The 26,346-nt window shown below is 40.1% G+C and overlaps 6 protein-coding genes across 8 annotated transcripts; 2 read left to right on the forward strand and 4 right to left on the reverse strand.

Annotated features, from left to right (window-relative positions):
- The first annotated feature begins 159 nt into the window (after positions 1 to 159).
- Positions 160 to 7,575, forward strand: LOC108098349 (alkaline ceramidase). The gene is made up of 5 exons (XM_017201191.2): positions 160 to 724; positions 2,509 to 2,765; positions 2,857 to 2,994; positions 6,172 to 6,464; positions 7,277 to 7,575. The coding sequence occupies exons 1-5, from the start codon at positions 587 to 589 to the stop codon at positions 7,345 to 7,347; spliced, it is 897 nt and encodes a 298-aa protein (XP_017056680.1). The 5' UTR covers positions 160 to 586; the 3' UTR covers positions 7,348 to 7,575.
- LOC108098348 lies at positions 3,001 to 5,919 on the reverse strand. The gene is made up of 2 exons (XM_017201190.2): positions 5,411 to 5,919; positions 3,001 to 5,192 (listed from the first exon to the last, which is right to left on the reverse strand). Exons 1-2 carry the CDS (start codon positions 5,773 to 5,775, stop codon positions 3,617 to 3,619), a joined length of 1,941 nt encoding a protein of 646 aa, XP_017056679.2. The 5' UTR covers positions 5,776 to 5,919; the 3' UTR covers positions 3,001 to 3,616.
- A 48-nt stretch (positions 7,576 to 7,623) lies between the features above and the next one.
- LOC108098350 (6-pyruvoyl tetrahydrobiopterin synthase) lies at positions 7,624 to 9,469 on the reverse strand. Its single transcript, XM_017201192.1, has 5 exons — positions 9,374 to 9,469; positions 8,951 to 9,312; positions 8,761 to 8,840; positions 8,101 to 8,246; positions 7,624 to 8,037 (listed from the first exon to the last, which is right to left on the reverse strand). The coding sequence occupies exons 2-5, from the start codon at positions 9,016 to 9,018 to the stop codon at positions 7,825 to 7,827; spliced, it is 507 nt and encodes a 168-aa protein (XP_017056681.1). The 5' UTR covers positions 9,019 to 9,312; positions 9,374 to 9,469; the 3' UTR covers positions 7,624 to 7,824.
- Positions 9,470 to 9,771: 302 nt separating this feature from the next.
- On the forward strand, positions 9,772 to 23,957 carry LOC108098333 (kinesin-like protein KIF14). Its single transcript, XM_017201166.2, has 2 exons — positions 9,772 to 11,320; positions 21,916 to 23,957. The coding sequence occupies exons 1-2, from the start codon at positions 9,878 to 9,880 to the stop codon at positions 23,830 to 23,832; spliced, it is 3,360 nt and encodes a 1,119-aa protein (XP_017056655.2). The 5' UTR covers positions 9,772 to 9,877; the 3' UTR covers positions 23,833 to 23,957.
- Positions 13,358 to 19,329, reverse strand: LOC108098335. 3 transcript variants are annotated; one of them, XM_017201170.2, is made up of 2 exons: positions 18,837 to 19,329; positions 13,358 to 13,554 (listed from the first exon to the last, which is right to left on the reverse strand). In XM_017201170.2, exons 1-2 carry the CDS (start codon positions 18,991 to 18,993, stop codon positions 13,400 to 13,402), a joined length of 312 nt encoding a protein of 103 aa, XP_017056659.1. In that variant the 5' UTR covers positions 18,994 to 19,329; the 3' UTR covers positions 13,358 to 13,399. The 3 variants fall into 3 exon arrangements, with proteins under 3 accessions (XP_017056659.1, XP_017056658.1, XP_017056657.1); XM_017201169.2 differs by lacking the exon at positions 18,837 to 19,329 and adding an exon at positions 14,121 to 14,595; XM_017201168.2 differs by lacking the exon at positions 13,358 to 13,554 and adding an exon at positions 16,103 to 17,278 and having other exon boundaries at positions 18,837 to 19,319.
- A 624-nt stretch (positions 23,958 to 24,581) lies between the features above and the next one.
- LOC108098334 (PI-PLC X domain-containing protein 2) lies at positions 24,582 to 26,079 on the reverse strand. Its single transcript, XM_017201167.2, has 2 exons — positions 25,900 to 26,079; positions 24,582 to 25,839 (listed from the first exon to the last, which is right to left on the reverse strand). Exons 1-2 carry the CDS (start codon positions 25,973 to 25,975, stop codon positions 24,947 to 24,949), a joined length of 969 nt encoding a protein of 322 aa, XP_017056656.2. The 5' UTR covers positions 25,976 to 26,079; the 3' UTR covers positions 24,582 to 24,946.
- Positions 26,080 to 26,346: the final 267 nt, after the last annotated feature.

Below are 26,346 nucleotides of genomic sequence, written 5' to 3' on the forward strand. Positions count from 1 at the left end.
TGTTGATAAAGGCATGTATGCATGCAAACCAATCTAAGCTCACAACCACTCTTTTAAAGGGTTATAGAAAAATTCGTGACCGGAAAATTTAGGGAAAACTGTGTTCCAGTTTTTTATGGTCAAAAGCATTTGTGGGGAAACCCAATTCGCCGTATGGCAACACTGTCCAGTTGTTTTTGTTTTCTCCGTTGCGTCGGTCGTTGCGCGCTGCGTTTTAGTTTTTTAAAAAACGCACTTCCTCGTGCGTCTGTTTAGTATCCTAAACGTCGTAGATTCTGCCAGTTACTCGAAAACCTATTCGTATCCTTACATAACTGAAAAACTATTTCATGTTTAATTTAGCAGCCGGGCGGAAACGAATTAACAAAGACACGCAAGTACTTGCACACTGCGCTATTATGCAAAGTGCAGGCGGAAAAACAACAACATTGCAGCTGGCCTAAGATTGCAAAAGGAAAATAAAAAAAAGAAAAAATAAATAACAAACAAATGCAAAAAGTGCCTTGGCAAAACCCGAAAAACCCCATAAATCAGCTGTGATCTTTGTTTTCGGTTCTCCAGAGAGGGGGTTGCAAAAACGAGAAAAATGGGCGGGTTGGGGAGCGGTGGCTTGCTGGACATTTACTCGATGGCTTGGGAACATTTGAGACCCGGAAGCTCGCCAGTCGATTGGTGCGAGGGCAACTACTTAATTTCGTCCAATATTGCGGAGTTCGTGAACACGGTGCGTATGTGCAATTTATTTTAATATACCTATCTCCCACTTATTGTAGCTCTGCTCTAGTTAGCAATGTTTTTGTTGCTGTCACACACACAGCTGCACATTTTCCTTTTATGCTAGGCCTTGACCTTTTTAGAGCGAGACCGATAGAACGTAAACAAAAGATGCTGTTAGCCACGCTTGGCGTGCAAGAGCGAGATGGAACATTGTGGCAAATTCGCAATGCGACACTCGGAAAACTAGTTTTCTTATCATATTAGCCCTGAAAGTGACCGTTATACCCGTCCGATCGATAAAATCAGTATGTGGGTGGTGGCTAATTGAAAAATAAACGTTTTTACTCAGACTAACAAACCACAGCTATTATTTATTTCATATTTTTTTTTCTATTTCCCAGCCAACAGTTCTGTAAATTCAAAAGAATAGTATAATTTATCAGAGTAACAAGACTGAATGATTTTATCAGGGTTGAACATCCTGACTGAACATGTGTTGATTACAATTCTCATTAAAATAAGCATTTGAACGAAGGTAACTTGATATGTGACGGACTCACTTTCATTACCTCTTATCAATGATAATCGCCTGATGTTTACCTTTAACAGAAACGCAGGTTTTGTAAACAAAAATAAAGAAAAATATGGATCAAAACAGTGATGTTTTATGACGACTTCTGGACTTATCATAACACAAATTTTTAAACTTTTTAAAAAACCGTTTTCTTCTATGTATGTTTAGTAGCAAAAATTGTAGTCTTTGTAATACTCATGTATCACTTAAAAGAAAAATTTCTTCAATTAAATAACGAGTAAATTGTTAATCATTTTCATTTATATTATTAACCCCCGGACTGAATATGTACTAATATTAAGTTCGCAAGGTTATCAAATCTCATCTATTCCACACTCTTCTGACAAAGCTATGTACATACAAACATATGTATATAGTAACACTTGCAATCTCATTATCATCAATCCTGGACATCTAACAAAAATAGAAAAAATAATTATTTGGAACAGCAATTGAAATGATTGGTAATCCACTTAGGGATTACTTCCGCCTGCTAACGATAATGGAAATTGGTAAACTTTTAATTGATTTCGTTGTCATGAGTAATCGTTTGTGGGCCAGTGGAGTGCAAATCGTTTAAAACGCATTTGGCTTTGTTTCAATTGAGTTGGCTCAACAAAAAAAGTTGTGCAAATGGAGTGAATGACCTCCGATTCTGACAATAAAGAAAAGCGGCATATGCAGTGAAATCAAAGCGGGACTCTGCCATATAATATACGGATATACTCACTCACTCGTAAATTTCTTTATGCATGATAAATGTGAATAATGGCCTAACCCATTTTGTTATCAATTCAGTATAATAGGAATATGTAAATGTTGTTTCATCACACTTTAGATGCGATAATTACTTCACTTCAAGCTCGGCTGCCCATACAAAGTAATTGCAATTATTCAATTTGCTCAGAAATTAACGTGTCACAGTGCAAATTGTCGAAGTGACACGTAAAAAATGGAAAGCAAACATAATCAGTTATTTATAATGACAAGACGGAAGATAACAAGTTTTATTACTCAAAAAAAAAAAAAAAAAAAAAAAAAAAAAAATATTAAAAAAAAGAAACAATACTGAATTTACTATCTTAAATTTTAAGCAAGTTTTTAAGATGAAATTAATATAAATATATATTATGAAAGTAATAAGAAATATAATATAAATTTTTATTTATTTGTTGTTTTTTTATCTTAATAATTTCCTTTGATATTTCCTGCCACAGTTCAGCAACTTTTTGTTCATCCTACTGCCGCCCGTGTTGATAATGCTGTTCAAGGAGTACGGAAGGTTTGTAACTCCCGGGATCCATGTGATCTGGGTGCTCCTCATCGTGGTGGGCCTCAGCTCCATGTACTTCCACGCCACCCTGAGCTTAATCGGTCAGCTGCTGGACGAACTGGCCATTCTGTGGGTCTTCATGGCTGCCTTCTCCCTGTTCTACCCCAAACGCTATTATCCCAAGTTCGTGAAAAACGATCGGTGAGTGCTGAACACGAAATGATATCATCGGCAGGCCAACTATCTAAAGCCCCGACTTTCGGTTTCTATTCGGTTTCCTTTGTCTCTGCAGCAAAACCTTCAGTTGGCTCATGCTGATGTCTGCGATCGCGGCAACGGGCTTGTCGTGGTGGAAGCCCATTGTTAATGCCTTTGTGCTCATGTTCATGAGTGTACCGACCATGGTAATGCTCTACACCGAGCTGCAAAGGTGAGTTTACCTACCTGCATACCCCATTAATCTAGGTGTCTTATCAATAGAGATTCAGTTCTGATTTTACTGCTTGGTGACCCAAAATGAACCAAGTCCATAAATCATGTATCTACCATCACTCATCCCTCTTATCGTATATTTTTGTCTATCGTTGGGAACAAGTGTACTAAGCCCGCTACTCGTATAGATTACGCAACTATAATATTTCAATCTTATCAGTACTTATTTACTCAATTTTAGTTTTTGTCATTTTGGCTATGGGCCGACGAGGTCAAAGATCAAAATCGAAAGGAGTTTCCCTGCACTGGTAACGAATGTCGGTTCATCAATCAGTCGTTTCAATCGGTCAGAGTGTGTAATTAAGATAAGCCTGAAGTAGCTGCACTGTATTGGTACTTTACTCGAGGGCTTACTGTGTATATATTGATTTTGGTAGCTAATGTGCCACTGAATTCTCCCCTGGAAACTACAGCTGTCATAAAGTTGAGTAATGTTGTATGAGTTTGGGGAAATAAATTACCATTCCCTAGGGATAAAATGAATAATTGGTTGAACCTTTCCTAAAAGAATTAATTTCTTTCCTCATAATTTCTTTACAGTAATTCATATTTATTGTTTGCTAATGTTTTTGGGTTTTTTTTACTCTGCCCTTGCAAATACAAAACTTTTTGGCCGCCTTTTGATTTATGCATTTGGCATCTCTTTTGTACGAGTTCAACCGACTCAAATCCTCCACATTTATGGGACGCAACTCCCGAGTTCGATTATTCCAATGGACAGTGGCTTCGAAGAGGGGTTTTCTGGGAAGTGTTTCGAAGGAAATAATGTATACGTGATCGTCCTTATCAGCGGGCTTAAGACCAGTTGATAGGATGGTTTTGCGGTCAGCTTTGTGGATTTGTTTGAATTCGAAATCGTGGCAAAGTCTTGTGAGATTGTGGCTCCTTAAATGCTCGTTCATTTGCTGCACAATTGCCTTGGCAATAATCTTGGCAGTGGGAGTCTTCGTTATTGTTTCTGCGGGCTGACAACAGCACCACTTCTCATCGATTCCGGCCATTTGGCAAGTGCGATTGAAGGGCAGCTCAAAGAACAGTGATTGACAGCTTTTGCACTGCGTTGCCTTCAGATGATCTGGGAAATCATCCATGGATTTGCTGTCCAACTGGAGCAAGTGCTGCAGGGTCATGTAAACATCGTAATTTGAGGACAAGCGATTGCGGTTCTTTCTGAGATTCTCCACCAAATGGGGATATTTCCTCCTGAACCAAAGGGGAAGGTATATAAACATCATGGGCATTCGCTCCTCAAAGTAACCACTTGCTGCCAGTCGCAAAGTATTAAACCGATGGCCGTGATCACTCATCAGAATCACAATGGATTTCCCAAAGAGACCGGATTCCTCAAAGGATTTCAGATACTTTAAGAAAAGCCCGTCGAGCGCCGTGGCTCCTGTGAAATAATCGTGAGTGAAACTATTGCTCCACAGGAATCCAAACATTGGGGATCTGCCCAAAAAACGATCGATGAACTGCTGGCCAAAGTCCCAAACGTAATTGAAGCTGAGATGACGGCCCACGCAGAATGCGAATCCATAATCCAGAGTCACATTCAACTGACTTTCGATGGCCAACAAAAACGGACGAAGGTAGTAATCCGTTGGCTGTTTGCTAAATCCCGGTTTTAGATAATTAAACGTAGAAATAGATTTGCAATCCTCGGCGAAGGCTGTAGTGTAGTTGAACTCCTTGAAACGCTTCCATATAAAGTTAAGTTTGTCGAGGCAGCCTGGCTTCTCAGCATCGCAAATACGGCGGACTCCTTCCTCGGAATCTCCCAGCAGCACGGCGAGAAGATTGGGAAAGGTATTATCACCCACTTTGTTGTATCCCTGCATCTCGAACCATCCCGGTTGACTCACAAAATCGAAAACGGATGGCATTGCCCGTCGGAGATTGATGCGCGATGTGGAATCCAATCCCATTATGAGGACACTCGGCCTGGAGTGCTCGCTTTGCTCCTCCACGAACTCCTTTTCCTCCATCTTGGTCAGATGATCCTCGACGAAGGACATTGCATTCCTTTGCACAAGCTTTCGATGGTTTTTCACATCCTTCACATAGCAGCTGGTGATCATGAAGTCCATGTCGTTCGGAACACTTTGGTGTTGCGAAAAGGGAATGCTTTCGAACTCACTGAAATTCAGTAACAAATAAACAGTAAATAAAATAATTATATGATAATAAAATAGTGGTTATGAGTTAAATGTAGTTATTTAATTCATTTGTCTAAAACTTTTTCTATTTGCAATGTTTACAATTAAAAATCTATAAATCATTTTAAGGAACTATCTTGCAGATTTAAATTTTAAGTAGTTTGTTTTTTTTTTTATAATACATACATGAATACTCACTAATAGGCATCGTCTGGTTGTTCGGCGGAGTTATCCCTCGCTATTTCTTTATACTCGCACTCCAATGTTGCATTGCCCTTCGTGTTGAGAATTGGTTTTGCCAGGTGCTCGTGTATATGGAGTCGGTACTGATGTGTCTCAAAGTCAAACTCACTTGTCACCAAATCCCTGTCGTTGTGGCAGAGGTTTATCTTTTCCCTGTGGAAGTCTTTCATTGTGTCCCACGAAAAGGGATCCACGGCGGGCATCTGGCAAACAGGACTCTTCACATAGTACTCAGTTGCTCCTTGGACGTGGTTTTTTGTCCAACACCCTGAACAAATTAGAACGAAAAGAACTTGGAACACCTTGCTCAACCGACTCATGATTACCACTAGTTGAGAAAAGCTAATGTTTTTACTCAATAAATTGGGTGGAAAATTGCATTTACTACGGTGGGTTACTTGAACTCAAGAGTAAGATTGGATTGGGTTCTCTTTGTGAACAAATTAGTTCTACTAACCCTGGGAAAAACTAATATACATAAATCATTAAGATGTTAAAAAATGTTGGTAAGTATTTTCGAAGTAAATTAGAAGGGAACAGGGTTATTATATTTATTATTTAATGAATGTTTGAATATATATATTATATGTAATTTAAATTAAAAGCTATTCATGGTAAAGTATTTTCATTATCATTTTATTATTTCAATAAAAGTAATTAAGCAAGAATTCTGATAATATACAATTTTGATATATTATATTTTTTATTTTTTGCAGAGTTAGCGACCAGAGGGTCTATCGCCTGGGAATCCGATCGACGACTGTTTGGGCCGTCGCCGTCTTCTGCTGGATAAACGACCGGGTTTTCTGCGAGGCGTGGTCGGCGATCAACTTCCCGTACCTTCATGGATTCTGGCACATCTTCATCTTCATCGCCGCGTACACGGTGCTGGTGCTGTTCGCCTACTTCTACGTGGAATCGGAGCTACCGCAGCGACAGCCGCTGCTGAAGTACTGGCCGAAGAACGAGTTCGAGTTCGGGATACCCTTCATATCGATAAGGAACCCAGGTAAGGCCCTGCGCAACACCATCTAGTGGATCTAACACTGAAGCGGAGCGGAGAGAAGAGAAGAGAGATGACCAAAGACCAAAGCGATAATATCGTAAATGCTTTAAAGCCATAACCAAATATTGGAAAACTACACATGGATGTGTAATTGCGGCGCACACTTTTTATATAGTTGAAAACGTTTTATTAGCCATAGATATATTTATATATTGTATAGCAAACGAATTGGATTCGCGGTTGTATCTGAAGAGACAAGTCTGTTAACGCATTAAGATTCGTTGCAACTGAAAACTTAGGCCTAAACCAAATATTAGTAGAGCTTTGCTTAGCCCCCGAATGGGCGATTGCTCAACGTAGCTAAAACAAGACATATCCAAAAAAAAGAGAAAATAAATGAAGTAGAAATCCCTACCAAAGTTAGTATTCCGCCTAGCCTTTCCGATAAGTTCAACCAAAGTCTTCTAAGTCGTTCAATGAGTATCTGTTACCATCAGACTGTGATATGTTATCAACTAATTTATCCCATGACTTCCAGAAAAACAAAAAAACAGTTCCTACGCTTTTCCCGAAAGACAAACATCTTTATTAGGTTGAAAGTACCTGAGTGTTTTACTTGTTTTGTGCTTAATACTCTCTCTAATCTTGGCAAACCAACAAACCAACAAACTAACAACCTAACAACTACTAATTCTCGATTAACACAGCACTTAACACTACTAACTAAAACAAATAAGTACACTAATCAAAGTAGATCGTTGCTCAAAGTTGATACGTTCCAAATGATCCAAATCGCTACCTTGCTGATCCCACAGATTCGAAAGATTGGCTCGACTACTGCAGCCTGTACATGCAGGACTATCCCTACAAGCACGGAAAGAACTAGGGCATCCCCAAGTGGATCCTTCTCCAAAAAAAGCAAACATACACAGCGTGATATATTTAGAGGAATACCTAAATTAATTATACAATACTTAGCGGTTAACTAGCTCGCAAAACAACCAAATTATTTCTATAAACCCACAATGTATAGCTGCCATATAGAGCGTTACGATAGGAAATACTATATGTTTTACTACTTTAAATAAATGTCCACAAATGTCCTGCGTTAAAATCATGCTATTTTGTTTTACCAAAATAAATACTGTTTCCAAGTACGCAATGCCTTTTACTTGCTTGTTTATTTATTCATTAATATGTTGCATGAACATAGATTATTTCTACATACTTTGTAATTCGTATAACTTTCATTCCCTTACATGGTAAGTGTCTTTTTCTATGCGTGTTGGTTAAGGAGGTTCGCTGAATGTTCGCTGAGTGGTCCCAAAAAATTCGTTCGAATGTAAATTCCTATATCTGTCATTCAATCGGAGTCCGATGAGATATTGGTGCCGGAATTGTGTGTGACCCGTTTGTTGATAGGATTGTAGATTCCATTGAGCGGATAGGGACCGCGGTAGCTGATAATATTCTTTGGTGTCTCGTGGATTTTCACCTCGTACAGAAGTTCGGGTTTCTTCAGCTGCAGACGGATGTTGTCCCAAATATAGACGGCCAAATTCTCAGTGGTACTAGGCTAAGGGATCAGTTAAAATTACTATGAATATTTATCTGGTTACTGATTTAGCAGGTTACTGACTGTTTTGGCAAAGTATTCTACATCCTTGTCGAGATTTTTGTGATCCAAACGCTTCATGATCACCGTTTCGATAGCCTCTTTTAGCTCGGTGATGTTTAGCACCATTCCAGTTCGCCGATCAATGGGTCCACGAACCGTAATCTCAACTAAAAGAGGAAAAATTATTATTTAAAATCATTTAACTACAGGTTTGCATTAAAAATTGGTTTCTGTTTCCGATGGGGGAAAGGGTTTTATACAAGACATATTTTGATTTGAACATAAAGTAAACAAAATCAGGACATCGAAATCTAAAATCGCATTAAGAATGAAAAACAATAAACAAGTAAGTTTATTGTTGAAAACTGAAAATATTCCTGAAACCTAATCAGTTAACAAGTTGCGCAATGTTATGCTCGTCTTAAGCTCAATTCATTATCAATTGTCGGTCGAGAGTCCGTGGATTTTATTACCTATGAGCGTTGAACTTGAATATGGTTTTGATAAGCAAGCTTGTCGGCCAAGGTTTTGCTATGGTTAAACACATTTCAGTCTCGAATTACCAACAGCTGGGGGTTATACCCGATTGAGCCCGGGTTACATGATATCTCTGCCATTTTGCAGGTAATCAGGCATTTAAACGAGTGCTGAATTTAGTGTTTAGTGGGGGGAATTCTTCACCTGTATAGTTATGTCCGTGGCCATGGAAATTGTTGCATTTTCCGAACACTTCCAGATTCTCTGCATCCGTCAATTGGGGACTGCAATAAAAACAAGTGAGGGATTCAATTAAAAAAACAAGTTCAATTGGTTTGCCAACTATGATCGAATCAAGCAATTGGAACGATTCGATTTGATTCAAGTTAATTACCTATGAAGACGATGGCAGGCGCTGAAAGTTTCGCGACGGGTTAAAAAGGCAACAGGTTGCTGCGACATTCTAATTCCGATTTATACTATAACTCCTCAACGTTTAATTCCTTGGTTAATCGGGTGCACGCCTTAGCACTGTTTTACAATGAATGCAAAACCTGCTTTTGACTCGCGCTTATTTATATGGTATTGGATTGGGAGAACAAGGAAACTATAAGCCACAAATGCGGCTACTGTGAAATCACAACACGTTTGGAACTAGTTTACTCTGAACTTTTAAAATCTGCCTTTTTGCAGCTGATTTGCGGTGGCTAATCTCTGGTAATCTCTAGTCAGTATTTTGTATTCGAATATTCCAAGCTGTAAAGAAAGACATTCGAAAATGGTGGTAAATGCTTGATAAGTAAACAATTCGGCTCACCTTTATTTGCTACGCAGTTTTTTAATAATATTTACTTTTGCCTACGTTGCTCGTCAACAGCTGCTCACGATAACAAGGCGGCGCTATCGGTTATCGAAGAGAGATAAGCACGTTTCAATTATAGTGACTGTTCTCAGTGACTTCAGTTGAGAAACCAGCTGTGGTACCTGTAAGAAAATTAGTCTATTAGGAAAAGTTTTAAAAGGAAACCCGAAACAAATAACATAATACATAACGTTCAACACAAAATATATAAAGGTTTCAGTGTATAACATGAGATTTAAAAAAATATATATCGAAATGTGATTTGCACAATATAACGATATTTTTAAAGTGACCGTTGACTGAGTTTCACCTCATCTCTAGCTCCTCAACCCAGTTTTTTTTATCGCCTGACTCCCATCACTAGATTGAAAAAACAACAAACGACGCCGCGCAATAATTCGAAAATACTAGCCACTTTTGTTTAAAACTGAGAAAAAAGAATAAATTATCCCGAGAAAGATGAGCAACAAGAGCACGCCAGTTCGCCAGCGCATCCAGCAGTTCCAGACGCGGGGTTCCCACAAATCGACGCCGGCGTCGGAGATTAAAGGACTGCGCAAGAAGGTTCTGATGACGCGGACGGAGGATCGTGATCGAGATCGCCCCGATCAACTTTTAAATACGGCTTTCAGTGGTAGCACACCAACCCCGAAACCCAAGCCCACGGCCCTCAATGCCTGCTATACACCCTCGTCGCTCTACAGGAATACAAACACACCGGGGAGATCAAAGACTCCCGCCACCGGAAAATCCAGCTGCAGCAGGCCCAAGGATCGGGACTCGCTGATGGACTCCTGCCTGAGCGTGTCCGAGGAGAGCAACATGATAGTGGCGGTGCGTGTGCGTCCACTTAACGCCCTGGAATGCACACGTGGTCAGGTCACCAATGTAGTTCAGGTCCACGGAAACAGCAACGAATTGACGGTCCAGGCTGGTTCCTCAGCCGATTCCTCGGCTGGAGTCACGCACTTTTTCAGTTACGACCAGGTGTACTACTCCTGCGATCCGGAAAGGAGAAACTTCGCCTGCCAGGCGAAAGTTTTCGATGGAACGGCACGTCCACTGATCGACACAGCCTTCGAGGGCTACAATGCCTGTTTGTTTGCCTACGGGCAGACGGGCTCGGGCAAGTCCTACAGCATGATGGGCATTGAGGCTCTGGACGATGCCGCACTCGATGGTGGACCGCCGCACGATGAGGCGGGAATTATTCCCCGCTTCTGCCACGAGCTGTTCCGCCGCATAGAAGCTGTGAAAGCGAAGGAGCAGCTGCAGGTCGAGGTGGAGGTCAGCTACTTTGAGATCTACAACGAGAAGATCCACGACTTGCTGAGTGTCCAGCATGCGGCCGCTGCATCTGGGGAATCCACGCCTGTGCAACAGAATCAGCCGCAACAGCGACCGGCTTTGAAGGTGCGCGAGCATCCCATCTTTGGACCCTATGTCGTGGATCTGAGTGCCCATTCGGTGGACTCTTACTCGGCCCTCCGCAACTGGTTGGCCGTGGGCAACTCCCAACGGGCCACCGCCTCAACGGCGATGAACGACAAGAGCTCGCGATCGCACTCCATTTTCAATATCGTCCTCAATCTCACCGATCTGAGCAGCGATGATGGCTTGTCCTCCGATACGGATTCGGGAACGGTTAACTCGCTCCGGCAGACGCGCCGCAGCAAGATCAGTTTGGTTGATCTGGCGGGCAGCGAAAGGATCAGCGTTTCGGGATCGAATGGCGAAAGGATTCGCGAGGGCGTTAGCATAAACAAGAGCCTGCTGACGCTGGGAAAAGTCATCGCTGCCCTCGCCGATTCGCGCAAGGCAAGCGGGAATGGTCCGCTGGGATCCGGAACACCCAGCACCTTTGTCCCTTATCGGGAGAGTGTGCTCACCTGGCTTCTGAGGGTGAGTGTTGAGAAATCGCTATTAACTGTTTTTGTACTAATCAACTGGGTCAGCGGAACGCTCTACTTACCACTGCTGATAATTCATTCTCTTCCTCCTGACTGTCGAAAAACATTTTTAATTAAAAACCAAGGACTAGAGAACAATAATTAATTTTCTTTTTTAATAATATTGATAAATTCAGGATGGTATTAAGGCAGGCATAAGAAGGAACTCAGCATTGTTGTGAATATTTAAAATATATTTATAAGCACCTATATCTTTGCGATATTCCATAGCGATATTTTCCGTAGTTTTACCAGCTCCAACGGGTCGGCTATCAACACTTTCGCTTTGATTAGCCACTGGCCCACGGAATGAGGTCTCCGCACAATCAGTAATTACCCGGAAAGCAATCAGAACCCAGAACTGCACTGGGAATGCAAATAACACGTTGACCTCTGTGGAAAATAGCCACGAAAATTTTAAACAGGGAAACGTTTACATAATCATAAACCATGTTGGGCAAATATGAATTCTAGGTTTCCACAAACTCTTTGTTTCTATGCCTCCGTTTGTCTATAATTATTTGATCTCGTGATGATGTGTCGTCGCCCCTTCTTTCCAGACACGCGAAGTCGTTTTTATGATAGAATGTTTAAATTGTATGCTAATTACTTACTGCAAAAAAACATCAGCTGGAGATTAGAGTTAGCTTATCAGGATAAAAGATGAGATTTTTTTGATTGCTTTTTTATTTTTAAACATCAACAAGATATCATTTGTCTGCCTATTTATTGACTTAAATACATAAACCAAGTTTTCTATTTATTATTTCCTTATCTTTTTCGATAGTAAAGCTTTTTATCGTGGCCTTAAATTTAAATCAAAGACCTCCCCGCGCCTCAATCAATGGTGTGATTAAAGCCTTGGCTTCTTATCATATCTCTTAAGACTTTTATTTTGCCTTTTTAATTTGCTTATACAATGTATTAACTGATACACGTGCCTTTGTGTAAGTGTTCTAGAAAAAAGTCAAGAAAAATAAAATAAAAGATAGGAAAGTCTTTATTTATCTTGATGAGTTTACCGACCCAAAACAACTTGGTTGTTATATTTTGGGAAACATCCAGAATATAAGTAATGAAGAGTTTTTTATCACAACGATAAGGTAACCTTTGTAATTAAAGTCATAAATTAGATTACATAGTAAAAACCTTTGAAAAAGTGTGATGTAATTAAATTATTGTAAAATTGTCACGAGACTAGATTACAAATGGGATTCCATATTTTTCTTTTTCATTTACCCAAACTATTAACAATTTGTAATAGTTACCTGTTTGTTTCACGATGTCAACTTATTGTTTGTATTGAGTAATGGCATTGAGATTTCTATAGTATATCACATGCTTCGTACTTATGTGAATACTTAGAGTTAACAACTGCTCTTCAAGGAAAATCACAAGCTTTACCACTTTAGCAATATCTTAATCATTGAACTGATTCAAGTTTAGTTAAGCTATTTATATAATAAGTCTAAAAAAAGGTGCACTTACCAATTTACGACGTAATTTATAATCACTGTCGATAGACTATGAGTAATTACAGGGCGCCAGGGTAAAAGGCTCTTGATTGTTACAAAGTCTAACCACTTGTCTTTTTTCCCGAAACCCGTTCCACTAAGTGTTGTTTATTGTGTAGCCACTTTAATTTGAGTTACGGTAGTTCGCCCTAGAGAATCCCTCACATGTTCATCTTCAATTTACGAACTCGGCCATAAAATTTGATGACAAATAATTGCTGAAATGGCGTCGTACCAAAATGATATCGTAACAAAGTCAATAGGAAGTTTTTGGGATCCTTACGAATTTAAAAAGAAAACATTGTTGGGCAACTGAAGACCTTGTCTATGCTAATCTCCTATAATATTTTTCCCTTTCCATCGTTTCTATGACCGACTATCTTTAAAGTACTTTTCCTATCTCTGCATAATAAACACAAGTGCCATGTAGATTTCTTTTTGCCGCCCAACCGATTTAAAAATACTCTAAGATAAAGTGGTTTTTCATTGTTTTTATTTTTCCTTGGTGTACTCTGGTACTAAAAGAATATAACACTTGATAAGTTATCGCGTCTCCTAAGTTGCGACACCAACAATTTCAATTGCTGCTGTCGCTGGCGTCTTTTTCCGCATTTACAGGCCGTTGGCTCGCATTTGCAAGTGCCCTTGCTTAACTTTTTTCCATCCTTTAAAGCTGCAATAACAATTTACACACAATATGAATAATTGATAAATATAGCGCTTAGGTGGCAACTGCAAATTTACAAAGTGCTCACAAATGCAGCGAGCGTAAATGTCGTAAATTAACAAAAGGTTAAGTAATCTATACAAATCTTTACTCATAAACAAAGTATGATCATACAACTAGTTTTTAATAAGCAAGAATGGTTAATACTAACATTTTTCAAAGCCCAATAGTAAACTAGTTCTTATATCAACTAAAACAAGCTAATTATAATTGACCTTTGGTTAATGTATGCACATAAAAATAATAATAGGGTTTTCACTTCGGTTTCCACGTCTATTAATTATTTGAGGAACAAAAAAAATAAAAGTTTAAAGCAAAAATATTGTACTGACTACGTTTTACTTATAATTTGCGTTACCTGTCATTATGTCATTATTAAAATTGGGAAAACAATAAGACACTAAGAGTATTTTGTATACTGATACATTTTGTTAAATATAATTTGCTGTTATTTGTTTGTTTAAAATGTGGAAGAGTTAGTTAAAGTTTATTTAGCTTAATTCAGAATTAACCTTGCTTATTTACTCCCGTGGAAGTTTTCAGTTTTTTCAACAGTTTTTTTAACATTTTAAAAGTGGTTTTCTTTGAAAATAATATTTTTGATCCTTTTTAATTTTTTATTTTGTAACTTTATATGACCTTCACATGGCTGAAGAAACTTTGGAACTGCAAATGTCGAGCCCCTAGCAAGCTTTCTAAATGAATTCTGAACAAAGTTATTCGTGTGCAAAGCCCCTAGAAACCGCATTGAATTTTTAATCAACAGTTCTCGAACCCGCTTCGGTTAGCCACAAAAATTGTCTAGATTATGAGTGGAAGTGTGTTTTTTTTTTTTGAATATTATCCAGAAACATCGACTTGCGTGCCAATAGAATACGGTTCACGCCATTTGGAATTCCGTTGATTCGCCACAATCAATACGTGTCTAATATAAAACGCGTGCCACTGGATACAACGTCATTTTATTATTTTCATAATTAGTAACAGTTAAGGCGTCGCGGTGTTTTGAATTTTCAAATAAGCCACGTTTGTAGTTGGCAAATTAACGCTAATAAACCGAGTCAGTACAATGTGACATTTACAGGGAGCCAAAGTCATGAAATAAAAATAAAGTCAGAAAGGCTTTGCTCTTATTTCGGTTGCTAATTGAACAAAACTCATAATATTGCAATGAAGGTAGGTCAGGTGCGATTTAAATAGTAATATTGATATGGATTTAAATAAAAATACATCATCAAGATCAAGATGCATATGGAAAAACAAAAGTTAACTCCAATATTCTTACCTATTTAAGCGCTTTTTTGTTATATAATAGAAAACGTGTGGTCTTGCTTCCAGTTTCCCACAAAACAACAATTGTAATTTAAGCTAGCTTATAATAAATATCTCGCTCATTCACTCCCCAGTTCTATTCCCCCTCGAAAGTGGTTAACATTGAATACCAAATGATTCGAATTTACTGTATAAACAACTGAATATATGGCTTCCAGCCATGAGTTTTTTTCTCAAATCCCCGTGCACCCCACTGCACATACCTATGAATACTTATTCGTATACGTAAATATAAATATATATTTGTAAATTCCGTGTGGGGCAGTTCACAATTTGATCACCAGAGTCGGGAAACCGGGAGCAATTTACTTCTGATTCGCTGGTGTTCTTGAATTTTATGATTAAAACACTGGCTGATCTCATCTACGCGTGTCAAATGTTCATTGCCCTAATTCAATTCAGTTTCGTTGAGTGGGATATAATTGAAGTAAGGTTATGTTTGAACGAACTTTGATTGCTCGACTGAGAGATCTAGGAAATCATTGTTATCGCATGGTCAAGTTCCAGGTCGGTTTACTCAGGTTTGAGGCGCTTTTTTCTGGGTCAGATTCAGTTCCCAGGGTAATCTCCTAAAAACTGACCTTAGCCATCAAGTATTTACCTAATTTACCATTTTATTTTTATTCAACCTGGGGAACTTTCCGATTAGTCCAAAAAAGGCATATTAACTTCAATTAGTAAACTGGTGCGAGACGGAAAGATTTCCGTAAAAATTTGAATAAAAAGTTTAGGAATTTTTTTAGAAAACTGAACCAGTTTTAGCCGGTGCTTTAAACTGACCAACCTCAAAGAAATTAAAACTGGTCTGCCACTAAATAGAAATTTTAGTGGATGGATTGTTTAAGTTAGTTTTCCACGAAAAGGTTTATTCGAGATTAGAAAACTGTAATGTTAAGTAAAAGAAAACATAGTCAAAGATTTATATTTTCATAATTTGTGTTTTATTGATTTCTTTATAATTTAAATTAAACATTAATATATAATATATATGATACATAACATTGTATAAATTGAAAATTTTCTCGGTACCTGCAAGCAAATTTCTTTTACAAATCAATACATTTTTGATCAATTCTTAAATGGCTAATACAATTGTTAAATCGTTTTTATTTTATTTCCGTCTTTATTTTTGCACAGTTGAGCTTAAAACGCACATAACCTATTAATATTTTCAATTTTTTCTTTATTATTAAGTAGTGTTAACAAAATGTAACTTGGCATAAACTCTTTTGAAACACCTTTAACTTTAACAAATATTAATTTTTGACACTTGCTCGGACTGTGCAAAGTTCAGTTGGTATTACAATAAATATAAGGGAATGTCTAATATAGACAAGGATACAATAAAAATCGGGGTCAAAAGTATACGTAGCTACACATATATCGAAAAAAATAATAATCATAAACCTTAATTGGCGCCAATGAAGCATTTTCTTTTGCAGTTTTCATTATTTTTTAGTACCTGTAACTTATCCAATTAGGTCAAAATAACAAAACATTTTCTACTGCAATTTACTCAGTCTCGTATGCAAAATAGAAAATTCAGTTTTTCTGCTATTTTTGCTTCCCTTGTTGTGTTTTTATATATGCTCTCTATTTTTTTTAGTTGTTTTTTCACGACTTTCTGGTTTACTTAAGGTCAAAAAATGCGTTGGTCAAGCGGGGCAGGTTTTTGTTATATGTTTTTCCATCGTGCGCTGCTGTTCGTTGGTAAACAAATTACTATTTTTAGAGTTGTAAATAACAGCGAAGTTGGTGTAAAAACGAAATGGTAGATATTAGTTGAAGGGAGTTGTAAATTGGTATCAAGTTCTTCTTGCTTTCTTGTAAATGGTAGTGTATTCGCGACGCGGAAATGCTCGGGCAACCATTCAAAAAAGATGTACAGTTGCCTTGGATTATTGTAGCTGCAGATGCTGTCTCGCTCAATCTCTCTCTCTCTCGCTTTCGCAACCTTCGTCTTTAACAGCTTTTTCTCTTTTCTCCTTTTGTTTTTGTTGTTACTTTTTCATGATTTTCCTTTCTTCTGGTTATATAGTATATATTTTTTATGTTTATATGGCATTTTCCGAGTGTCTGTGGAGGAATCGTTCCGCTTCCACTCACACCTTGCAGCTTTGTGGGGCGGCAAGGACGGAGGACACCACCTCGTGGCTGTGATTGTGGGCGTGCTCCAACTCGTGCTCGTGCATGTCCTCCTCGTCCTCGCAAATGCTGTCATGGTGCTTGCGCTGCTCCCGCTTGCGCATGTAGTTGATTAGCGGCCGCTTCTTGTGCTCCTTGCAGAAAGGACAGTCCTTGCGCATCTGCTTCTCGGTCTTTATCTGCTTGCATTTTTCTGAAAATGGGCAAATGGGATAGGTCACCGGTTAGTGAAGGTCGCACTCTTCGTTTTCCCTCGTCTGTGTTTTTTTCCACCCGTCATCTTCGCTTCCTCTACTTTTTTGGCCTACGTGCCACTTGAACGCCCTTCTGGGCCGTCAAACAGCTGATTTTGACTACGTGACGTCGGTTTACGTTCACGACGTCACGTCAACATCATTGATCTCCCCAGCTCCCCTTTTTTTCCGTTAACTGATGGCTGACCCCGTGACACAAACAGCTGTATTCAAAATAATATGTACTAATGCTCACTATGAGGAACAACTATTCTTATTTACATTGTAATAGGACAAGATTTAATAATGATTGATGGTTTTCTTGTTTTTAAACAATTTGTTGTACTATTTTAAGAAGAGCTGTACCTGTCCCCTTTTGATTAAACTATTGCGTTGATTGCTCAATTGACCATGTTAAATGTTAAACGGTTATTATTGATTAAAGCCCAGCCGATTTATGTGGAAAGATTCTATTCATAGCCACTGATAAGCGACCTTGCATAATCTATTAAAGTACCACACACAGAAAAAATGTTGTTTTGTCAAAACAAAATCTTTTTTTGTCAAGAAAGGAAAAGGTGGAATGCAAAAGTATAAAGAGCACTTTACAGAGCACTTCCATAATAAAAAATTTATCATTTGGTTTCTGATTGTATTTTTTTTTTCTGTGCAGATGATAATGCATAGTTAGTCATTATACTGTGCGGATATAAACAACAATAAGGGTTTACCTTTCGCACACCTCGGTTTTGTTATTGCGCTTTAATTTTGGCACACAAACACAATGAAGCCGTGCTTTGTTTGTCTTTCCCCAAAAAGAATCCATTGTCCGACCACCTGCTCAACTTTTGTGAGCCAATTCTGGAGGTACAGTCAATTCTTAATGCGAGTTGATTTAATTATCGTTAAAGTCGTTGGAGTGAAGACTGTCTTTAATGGACTCAACTGACCTCCATAAGACCGAGTTTAATCACCTTTTAAAATAGCCACAAAGCGAATGTTTATCTTTTGTTGCCATTTACGATTTTCCACGATATACCTTTTTGAATACCTATGTATCTTAATTGCGCTTTAACTTTGAAGTGCCGGAAATTTTTAACTGAACCTTGCTTTTTACTGCTGCTTTATGCAATTAAGCGCCAATATCTTACAGCACGTGGATTTAAACCGTAAATATAAACAAAAAAATCATGAAAGGGGGGTTGGTGTGTTGATAAGGCAAGTTGCACCGAGAAACTCTGGACACCCTGTGTTTGTGCGCAAAAAATTAAGGCGTGTTCTCCACACACACAAACACACACACATGTGGCCAAGAAATCAGGCTGGCTATTTATAAACTCTTGCAAAAACAACAAGCAACACACGCAGTCCACCAACACCAACATGCTGTTTATCTCTTCTGTTTTTTTTTTTTTTGCTCAGTGCATTGGGGACTGCGACTGAAAGCTAACTGATATAGCTATGTATAAGTTATCTCCCTTTTTGGGGAGGCTTCCCCGATTCCGAACAAAAGTTTACCTTGCACTCGACTGTAGCAATCCTTGACCGCGTGTGGAGAGGACGTGGTCTCGAGGGTTCCGTAGGGGAACTGCTCGTAGTCCCTGTAATATCCGCTTCGCATGGACCCGCCATATGCCATCGTAGTATCGCTAACGCAAAATCCCCAAACATCCATGTCTGTAGGTATTTTTTTTTCGCCTTAGAAGCTTTGCAGTGGGATGTGGGTGTGTTTTTCTCTTTTTTTTTTTTTTAGCGCGTGTTGTGCGAGGTCGTTTCACTTTGTCGTCTCTCTCGGGCGTCCAATGAACTCGATTTGAATCACTTTGCTTCTTTGTTTTTCTGAGTAAACGCGTTTGTATTTTTTTATGCACTTTTGCGTGGAATACCAAGTCAAGGTATCGATATCTGGTATCTTAATGCAGTGGGTTTTCCTTCTACTTTCACCGAAATTCGATGTACTCTGTTGGAAGTCTCTCTGGAAACTGAAAGCCGAACGCTGAAATTACTGCATTTTTGTAGCCCTCGTGCGATGCCGACTGCTTCGGCTCTTGTTTTGCTGTCGACTTCGGGTCTCAGCCCCCACTATATTAACTGCCGTTGTGTGAATGTGTGGGGACAGTCGGGGGCAGCATTTTGGATAATTTAAGAACATAGAACCAAATCAAATGGTTAATAATGTTAAGTAAATTGTTTTTTTTTTCCAAAAATCTGTAAAAGTGTTTCAATCCGATTAAAGATTTTAAAACCATGTCGACCACTTTTTTCACTCTAACATTTTTTTTCTTTAGTTTTTAAGGTTACTTATTTTATTTATTTGGTAGCTTAGCTCTGCTGTTATGCCCCCTGGTGTTGGAAAATATGTGTGCCTGTTTATATACACGTATGAATGTTGTCCCTTGTTGTGTTTTCGCGTCTCGTGCTTTTGTTGACGCTTCACCTTCCACCCGATCCCTCCCCATCGAGTGCTCCCGCAGTGCTTACAGCTCTCACATGAGGCACAGTGGGTCACACCAACCAAAATCAGTCCTGGCTGACAATAATTTTCCAAATGATTCACTCTCAGTTAGTTTGAAAATTTTTAATAAATGATAATTAACGGGGGGGCTTGAAAAATACTCTTGGAAGTTTTTCTTATTAGCGACTAATTGCTAATACCGAAAAAGATGACGAAAACAGTAGTGTGGAGTGTGATCCGACGAATGTTCACCGGCTGATCATCTGGAGGATTGGATGGAAATATTTTTACGAGGTCTGCTAATAGCGGTCTAGACTGCAGGTCGACCATGCGCCGTTTTAGCCTCATTTATTGAAAGAAATTTTGTTGCCAGGTGGTGTTTTATATGAGTTGCTAAATATGAGTTTCTAATTTATTAATTTTTATAGGGGACAACATTTTGGTCTTGCACCCTATGGGTATTAAAATTCGCACAAAACATGTAAAACCGCAAGCTGCATTTTCTTAATTTGCCTAGAGGTTAAGCGTTCTCGTGCATTTTCGTAAATTTGCGTAAACCTAGTGTTAATAAGTAGTCTACGTCATCTTATCCGGTTCTGATCAAGGTTTTGGTTGTTTTTGTTTATAAAACGCACCGCCATTATTAGCGGCTTTCTGTGGTTTTAGTTTGATACACGCGATTTTGGTTAAAAATGGGAGATCGTGACTGATTTCTAAAGGTGGGAGGGTGTTCAGAAGCTAAATTTAGTCAAAAATGCTTTTATATGGTACGCTTTGGTACCTAAATGACTAATAGCAGTCATTGCCTTCATTGATTGATTCCATTTGCGGTTTATGGACCAAGTTTCAGACGATCAGACGACCACGACCGGCCCCTTAAGGTCGCCTTTAGCTGGGGTATTTATTTTCATGGAGCTTATAACCAATTTTGACCACTGTGCACGCCTACGCCGCTGCTGCTGCGCAGTTTGTGTAATCAAGCGTCCCCTTTCCGATTTCCCCCTTGTTTTGCCCACGGTGCTGACCTGCTTAATCAAACAAGTGTCATTTACTAGTACGCACACTGCCAAGAATGTGTACTAAATAGCTAATACAAACCTATAGTTGATTACATATGTACATAGTACACAGCTCAAAATGATAAATAATTTGATTTTTCTTTAATAAAAAATAGAAATTGGCTACCAATTGCCCAAATTAAATGTCTTGCCTGGCGTAACTTTATTTTAATTAAATATTGTTCAAAATCTCAAATATTTTTTTTCCTGTGTAAATGCATGCAAAAGTATTTTGTTGGCACAACAACTTGTCTTGCAGTTTCTGATAACGTGGCTGATAATGATCATCAGTAGGTGCCTTTGTCACGGTAGTTTTACGCAAACAGATGGGCGGAGCCTTATCATTTTCCCCGTCCTTATCTCGTCAAGTCCACAATCAAAAACACACACTCGAAGGTTTCGATTGTCTATTTTCCATTCCTTCAGATTTTCACGCATCTGTTGAAAGTGCTTTTGTAGTGTTTGCAGTCACCATGGGCCTAATGTGTTAATCGCAATGCCCTTCGCACAAAGGAGTGTACTGGTTCTTAGAAAATGTTTTACAAAAAAACATTTTCTGACATCATAAAGAATAACTTGAATGGCGACCACCTGATAAGAAAGTTCAAAAGTATATTTATTGGAAATTCTATTAATTTTGATTTATACGACCATCATATTAAATCAAGCTTATCACAAGAGATTTAAATGGACCATTTTTAATAACAATCCATGAAGATTGTATGAGTTACTATACAAAAATTCTTTGGCTTTATTAATTTAAAAACCCATAATACATACAATATTTTTACCGATACTTTCTAAATTTACCTATATGAATAATTTATAGTTTTTGTTTTCTTTGTTTTTGTATCGTAAATTGTAAAAATGTATTCACCATATTGACTTACAAATGATTTACATACATATTGGCAATACTAAGTAAGCAAAAAGCGGGAAAATCATTGGCTTATTGAACTTGCCAATTACCAATTATTAACTTGATTTACCCTAGAGATTAGCATCAAAACAAAGCAATTACTCACCCGTTCCCAATATGCATTCCAGAGGTCTTAATATATCGTTTGCTTTCTCTTTTGTCCAGGAAAATCTCGGCGGAAACTCGAAGACGGTAATGTTGGCCACCATATCGCCGGCCAGTCTGCATGTGGATGAAACCCTGGCTACCTTGCGGTACGCCTGCAAGGCGCGTTCCATTGTCAACCGGGTGAAGGTGAACGAGTCGCCGCACGACAAGATCATCAGGGATCTGCGGGCAGAAGTGGATCGCCTGAAGTCGCTGAGGAACGAGTACGAACGCCAGAGGCGTTTATCCGGCAACAGTAACAATCCGGTGCCACGCAAGATCATCATCGAGACCTCCGTGGATGAGACAGAGGTGGAGGCACTGCGTCAGCAACTGGCCGAGAGGGAGAGGGAGTTGAGTCGTGCGCAGAAATCGTGGATGGAGAAGCTCAAGGAGGCGGAGGATCAGCGAAAGTCCGAGCTGCGTGTCCTGAAACGACGTGGCTTGGCTTTGGAGCTAACTGCCGAGCAGAAACAGGCCTGTTTGGTCAATCTCACCGCGGATCCCATATTGAGTGGCACTCTGTTTTATCTGCTGCCGCAAGGAGTCGTTCGCATTGGTCGAGGTCGCCTGCCAGGCGGTGGTGCCAGTTCCCAACCGGATATTGTCCTGGACGGTCCGCTGGTCGCCCTGCAGCACTGCACCATCGAGCACGAGCGTGGTGGCAAGCTATTCGTAATCCCTGGGAGCGAGGACTTTGAAACCTATGTGAACGGGGAGCTCGTGGAGGATCGTCGACAGCTGTTCCACGGTGACCGACTTGTCATTGGTGGTTCGCACTATTTCCGCATCTCCAATCCCTTTTGCCCGCAAAGAGGCAAGTCCGATCGCCCGGTGGACTTCCAGCTGGCCCACCAGGAGATCCTGCAGAAGCAGGAGCAGCAACTGCGATCCGAGCTGGAGGCGGAGAAGCGGGCAGCTCTCACGCGAATCGAACAGGAGCGAGCTCAGCATGCGCGCGACTTTGAGGAGCGGCTGCAGTGCCTCGAACTGGAGCAGTTCAAGTACAAGTGCAACAGCGAGATGCTCGAGACGGAGCGCAAGGCCTTGGCCCAGCAGCAGGAGCACACTCCGCTCAGGGAGCAGGATGCCGCGTCGACGCCCGCCCACAAATCCACGATTCTGGAGGACATCCAGCGCATCATGCTCAATCCCTCGGAGGAGAGTCTGCACAAGACGCAGCTGATGGTGAAGGAGGCCACCCAGCACTGTCGTCAGCTGGACCTGCCATTGGAGTTCAGGCAAACCCAATCCCCGGACGAATTTGGACTGCTGCGAACGGTCATCGTGATCCTGGACAAGCAACGCGGCTTGAAGGCCGAGTGGCCAACTGCCAGGTTGGGAGTGTGGCTTGACTTGGTCAGGGACAGTACAGAGCAGCAGGTCAAGCTGAATGCACGGACCATTTTCCAGAGTGTCGAGGTCGATTGGGAGCCACTGGATGCGGATCTCAACGAAACCCTGAGCGACACACACAACTCCAGTCGCATTGCCTTGAATTTGAGTGCCATGAAGGATGTGCTATTGAACAAGCCGCTGAAGAGGCTGCTCAACGTTTCCAGTGCCAGCAATTCCCCCAGGCAGACATCCACACCGTCGCCGGGAAGCCAACTGGTGCAGTACACCAAACGCCTGCTGACCTACGATCCCGAGGAGACGCCAGGCAGCCAAAGAAGCTTCACGGCGCTCGTTCGTCAGGAGCTGCAGATGATGCAGCACTCCGCACAGCGGATGCAACGGCACTGCGAGGCCGCTCTGCTCGAGCGGGAGAACCAGCAGGACAGCGGTGTCCTGGCCGTCAGCCTGCAGGAGCACCTAGTCCGGCTTGAAACCATGCTCAACGGGATGCAAAGTTCGTTGGTCCGAGCGGAGGTCGCCGCGAGTTCCACCTCGCCGACGAAAACACAGAAGGCTGTGCGCTTTCTTATCGATTGACAACGCGATTAGTTCGCACCTTGGACTAGATTCTATGCTGCAATGTGCTTTGTGTTTGTTTTTATGTTTTTAAATATACAGTCGACTCTCGTTAATTCAAACCTGCGATAATTCGAACCTCTCTATAATTCAAAGTTATCACGAGGTCCCTACGAAATCTCTTTATATTTCGAACTAAATCAATACATTTTCATACACTTGGTAATTCGAACGAAAAAATCATTGATATTTAACAAAACCACGCGTTAATTCGAACTCATCAGCGTCTAACACTCGACAATTCAAAGTTGCAGAGAAAAATTTTGCGACAAGTTCAAACTTGCCTTTGTTTTTGTTTTGATTATGTAGTTTTTGACGCACACACTTCTTACGAATTGGTTTGTGTAGTTATTCAGTTACTGTTACTTGTTGCTACTCGTTGGTATGCATATTAAAAGTTGGTGTTAGCTATGAGACCTAGAAAGTATAAAGAACCTTTGGCAGAGGTGTCAGTTAAGGAAGCAAGATCCTCATTTGATACCTTACAAAGCTTATGTCTACAAAACGAAAGTGATGAAAAAGTATTTCATGCACTTTTTCTCTTAAAAAAGTTATTGAGCAGTGTGAGCAGCAGAATTGTGCTTTAAAGCAAGCCAGTATAACAAAGTTCTTTCGAAAATTTCGAAATTTCGAACCATTTGATATTTCAAACACTCGATAATTCGAAATATTTCAAGAGTCCCTCGAGTTTCGAATTAACGAGAGTCGACTGTATATATATTTTTGTATATTGGTTTTTAAAAATAAAATATTAATAGCACCAACAATCGGAAACAGCTTGCGTAATAATACATTTCACAGACAATAATTTGAGCGACTTATTTCGTTAAAAAAATCAATATAATCATTTTATCAAATCAATAACCTATCTTTTTAGGTCAATCGAGTTTTGAGAAACTTAATTTTGAAACGAGTTTGTACATATTTGCTCATTAATAAATAGCACTGAAAGGCTTAAAAAAAGGAATTGTCCTGGTTACACAAAAGCTTATCACGTTTTTTATAACAATTAGGTATCAAAATCAAAGTGGCGCGGATTGTTTCCGCATTACCTTATGCAGGATAATATGCACTATCAATCCCCATTCTCAATATATTCCTGTCTCGGATTCTCAGCCAATCGTTCCTCTAATTTATTGTTTAGCTCCAACACCCAATCGCAAAACTGGCCATCCTTGAGGTCCACAAAATCGGCAAGGAAAACGTTTACTTTCGGCTCCTCCTTAGGCTCAAAGGGCCCGGGAATCTGCTCCTTAATCCAGGGCTGCAACTTCTTGTCCACCCGTTTGGCAGTGCTTTTTAGGGTGAAGAAGAACCGGAAGGCAATGTAGCGACCAGTGGGCGTAATAAGGCACTGGGAGACATATCCCTGCTGGGGTTGCCTCGACAGTAGCGAGTCCTCCAAGAAGGATTGCAGCTGCTTGACACTCGCTTTGTTTGGCCACGGAGTGGGCCAAGCAAAACTAGGCCAAAACCGAAGGGGCAAGGGAATGGGACACCTTCGGTAAATGATGACCAACTGGCGTTTGATTTCCGCACAACGGTTCAATGTACAATCCTTGAGGGTACCATCGGCGGTGGAGTACACCCGTTGGCCGAAAAACTGGATGAGCTCCTTGTGCAACCGCTGGTGATGGGCCACAGTCAGGTCGTAGAAGTGCTGGAGATCGAGAATGACCAACTCGTCGGGATGCGAGTCCAGAAACTGACGGATCTCCAAGAGCGGCTCAAAGATCTCCATTGCAAAGAGACCATGGCAGTAGTAGAATTTATCGTCCTTCTGGGCGATTCTCAGATCAAAGTATCGCACTCCCAGTTGCAGTTGCTCTATGGTCCCGCAGGCTTGGGTCCTGCTCCATCGTCGCACAAAGCAGGGAAAGAATCGATGCCAGCGCCGAATGGAAGTTTCCGCATCTGGTGATAGCTTGGACTTGCTGTTAATTCCATATGTCATCGAGTTGTGGGAACCTATACTAGAATGGTGTGACGCCTTAATTAATTCCATTAATGGGGTGATCTCATCCGTACCTGGAATAGCCAAATTAATGATCGACAGATCCCTCAGCTCCTTGGGCAAATCCCGCATCCAGTGCTCCTTGGACATTCTTCCTTATATTTCATATACCGGGGCAAGCACTTAACTGATAATAAAGTCGCTTGTTTTGAATGCGTTGGGCTGATACTGCTACCATAAATATTTCAGAGGCATCCAAAGGGGGTCCATAAACGGTTTAGTATTTTAAGTGGTCTTACGGTATTTTTTTTATCGGCCACAAAGTAAACAAAAAACAGCTGCTTGTTTCCGCGAAAACGTAAGCGTAATTAAAAGTCGAATAAAAAAATCGAGGAAAACCTCTCAAATTTCATAACTATTCGTTGTTATTATGCATTGTACATAATATTGTCATTAAAAAATAAAATCTGTATAACCACTTTTTTATTTTACCACTTTTAGAATATTGAATTATTTTTGGT

The sequence above is a fragment of the Drosophila ficusphila genome, unplaced genomic scaffold (genome assembly GCF_018152265.1).
Source record: "Drosophila ficusphila isolate 14025-0441.05 unplaced genomic scaffold, ASM1815226v1 contig_712, whole genome shotgun sequence".
Taxonomy (NCBI): Eukaryota; Metazoa; Arthropoda; class Insecta; order Diptera; family Drosophilidae; genus Drosophila; species Drosophila ficusphila.

Bases quoted from the DNA above. Each gene is read 5' to 3' on its own strand.
- LOC108098333 (XM_017201166.2), top strand. From the start codon at position 9,878: ATGAGCAACAAGAGCACGCCAGTTCGCCAGCGCATCCAGCAGTTCCAG. The intron at 11,321-21,915 runs GTGAGTGTTGAG...TCTTTTGTCCAG, and splicing joins TGCTCACCTGGCTTCTGAGG to GAAAATCTCGGCGGAAACTC.
- LOC108098348 (XM_017201190.2), bottom strand. From the start codon at position 5,775: ATGAGTCGGTTGAGCAAGGTGTTCCAAGTTCTTTTCGTTCTAATTTGT. The intron at 5,193-5,410 runs GTGAGTATTCAT...ACTGAATTTCAG, and splicing joins CAACCAGACGATGCCTATTA to TGAGTTCGAAAGCATTCCCT.
- LOC108098349 (XM_017201191.2), top strand. From the start codon at position 587: ATGGGCGGGTTGGGGAGCGGTGGCTTGCTGGACATTTACTCGATGGCT. The intron at 2,766-2,856 runs GTGAGTGCTGAA...TTGTCTCTGCAG, and splicing joins AAGTTCGTGAAAAACGATCG to CAAAACCTTCAGTTGGCTCA. The intron at 2,995-6,171 runs GTGAGTTTACCT...TATTTTTTGCAG, and splicing joins CTCTACACCGAGCTGCAAAG to AGTTAGCGACCAGAGGGTCT.
- LOC108098335 (XM_017201168.2), bottom strand. From the start codon at position 18,993: ATGGATGTTTGGGGATTTTGCGTTAGCGATACTACGATGGCATATGGC. The intron at 17,279-18,836 runs GTAAACTTTTGT...GCCCATTTTCAG, and splicing joins TTGCTACAGTCGAGTGCAAG to AAAAATGCAAGCAGATAAAG.
- LOC108098334 (XM_017201167.2), bottom strand. From the start codon at position 25,975: ATGTCCAAGGAGCACTGGATGCGGGATTTGCCCAAGGAGCTGAGGGAT. The intron at 25,840-25,899 runs GTACGGATGAGA...ATTCTAGTATAG, and splicing joins CATTAATTTGGCTATTCCAG to GTTCCCACAACTCGATGACA.
- LOC108098350 (XM_017201192.1), bottom strand. From the start codon at position 9,018: ATGTCGCAGCAACCTGTTGCCTTTTTAACCCGTCGCGAAACTTTCAGC. The intron at 8,841-8,950 runs GTAATTAACTTG...TTTTTATTGCAG, and splicing joins GCCTGCCATCGTCTTCATAG to TCCCCAATTGACGGATGCAG. The intron at 8,247-8,760 runs GTGAAGAATTCC...TTCCTCTTTTAG, and splicing joins CCACGGACATAACTATACAG to TTGAGATTACGGTTCGTGGA.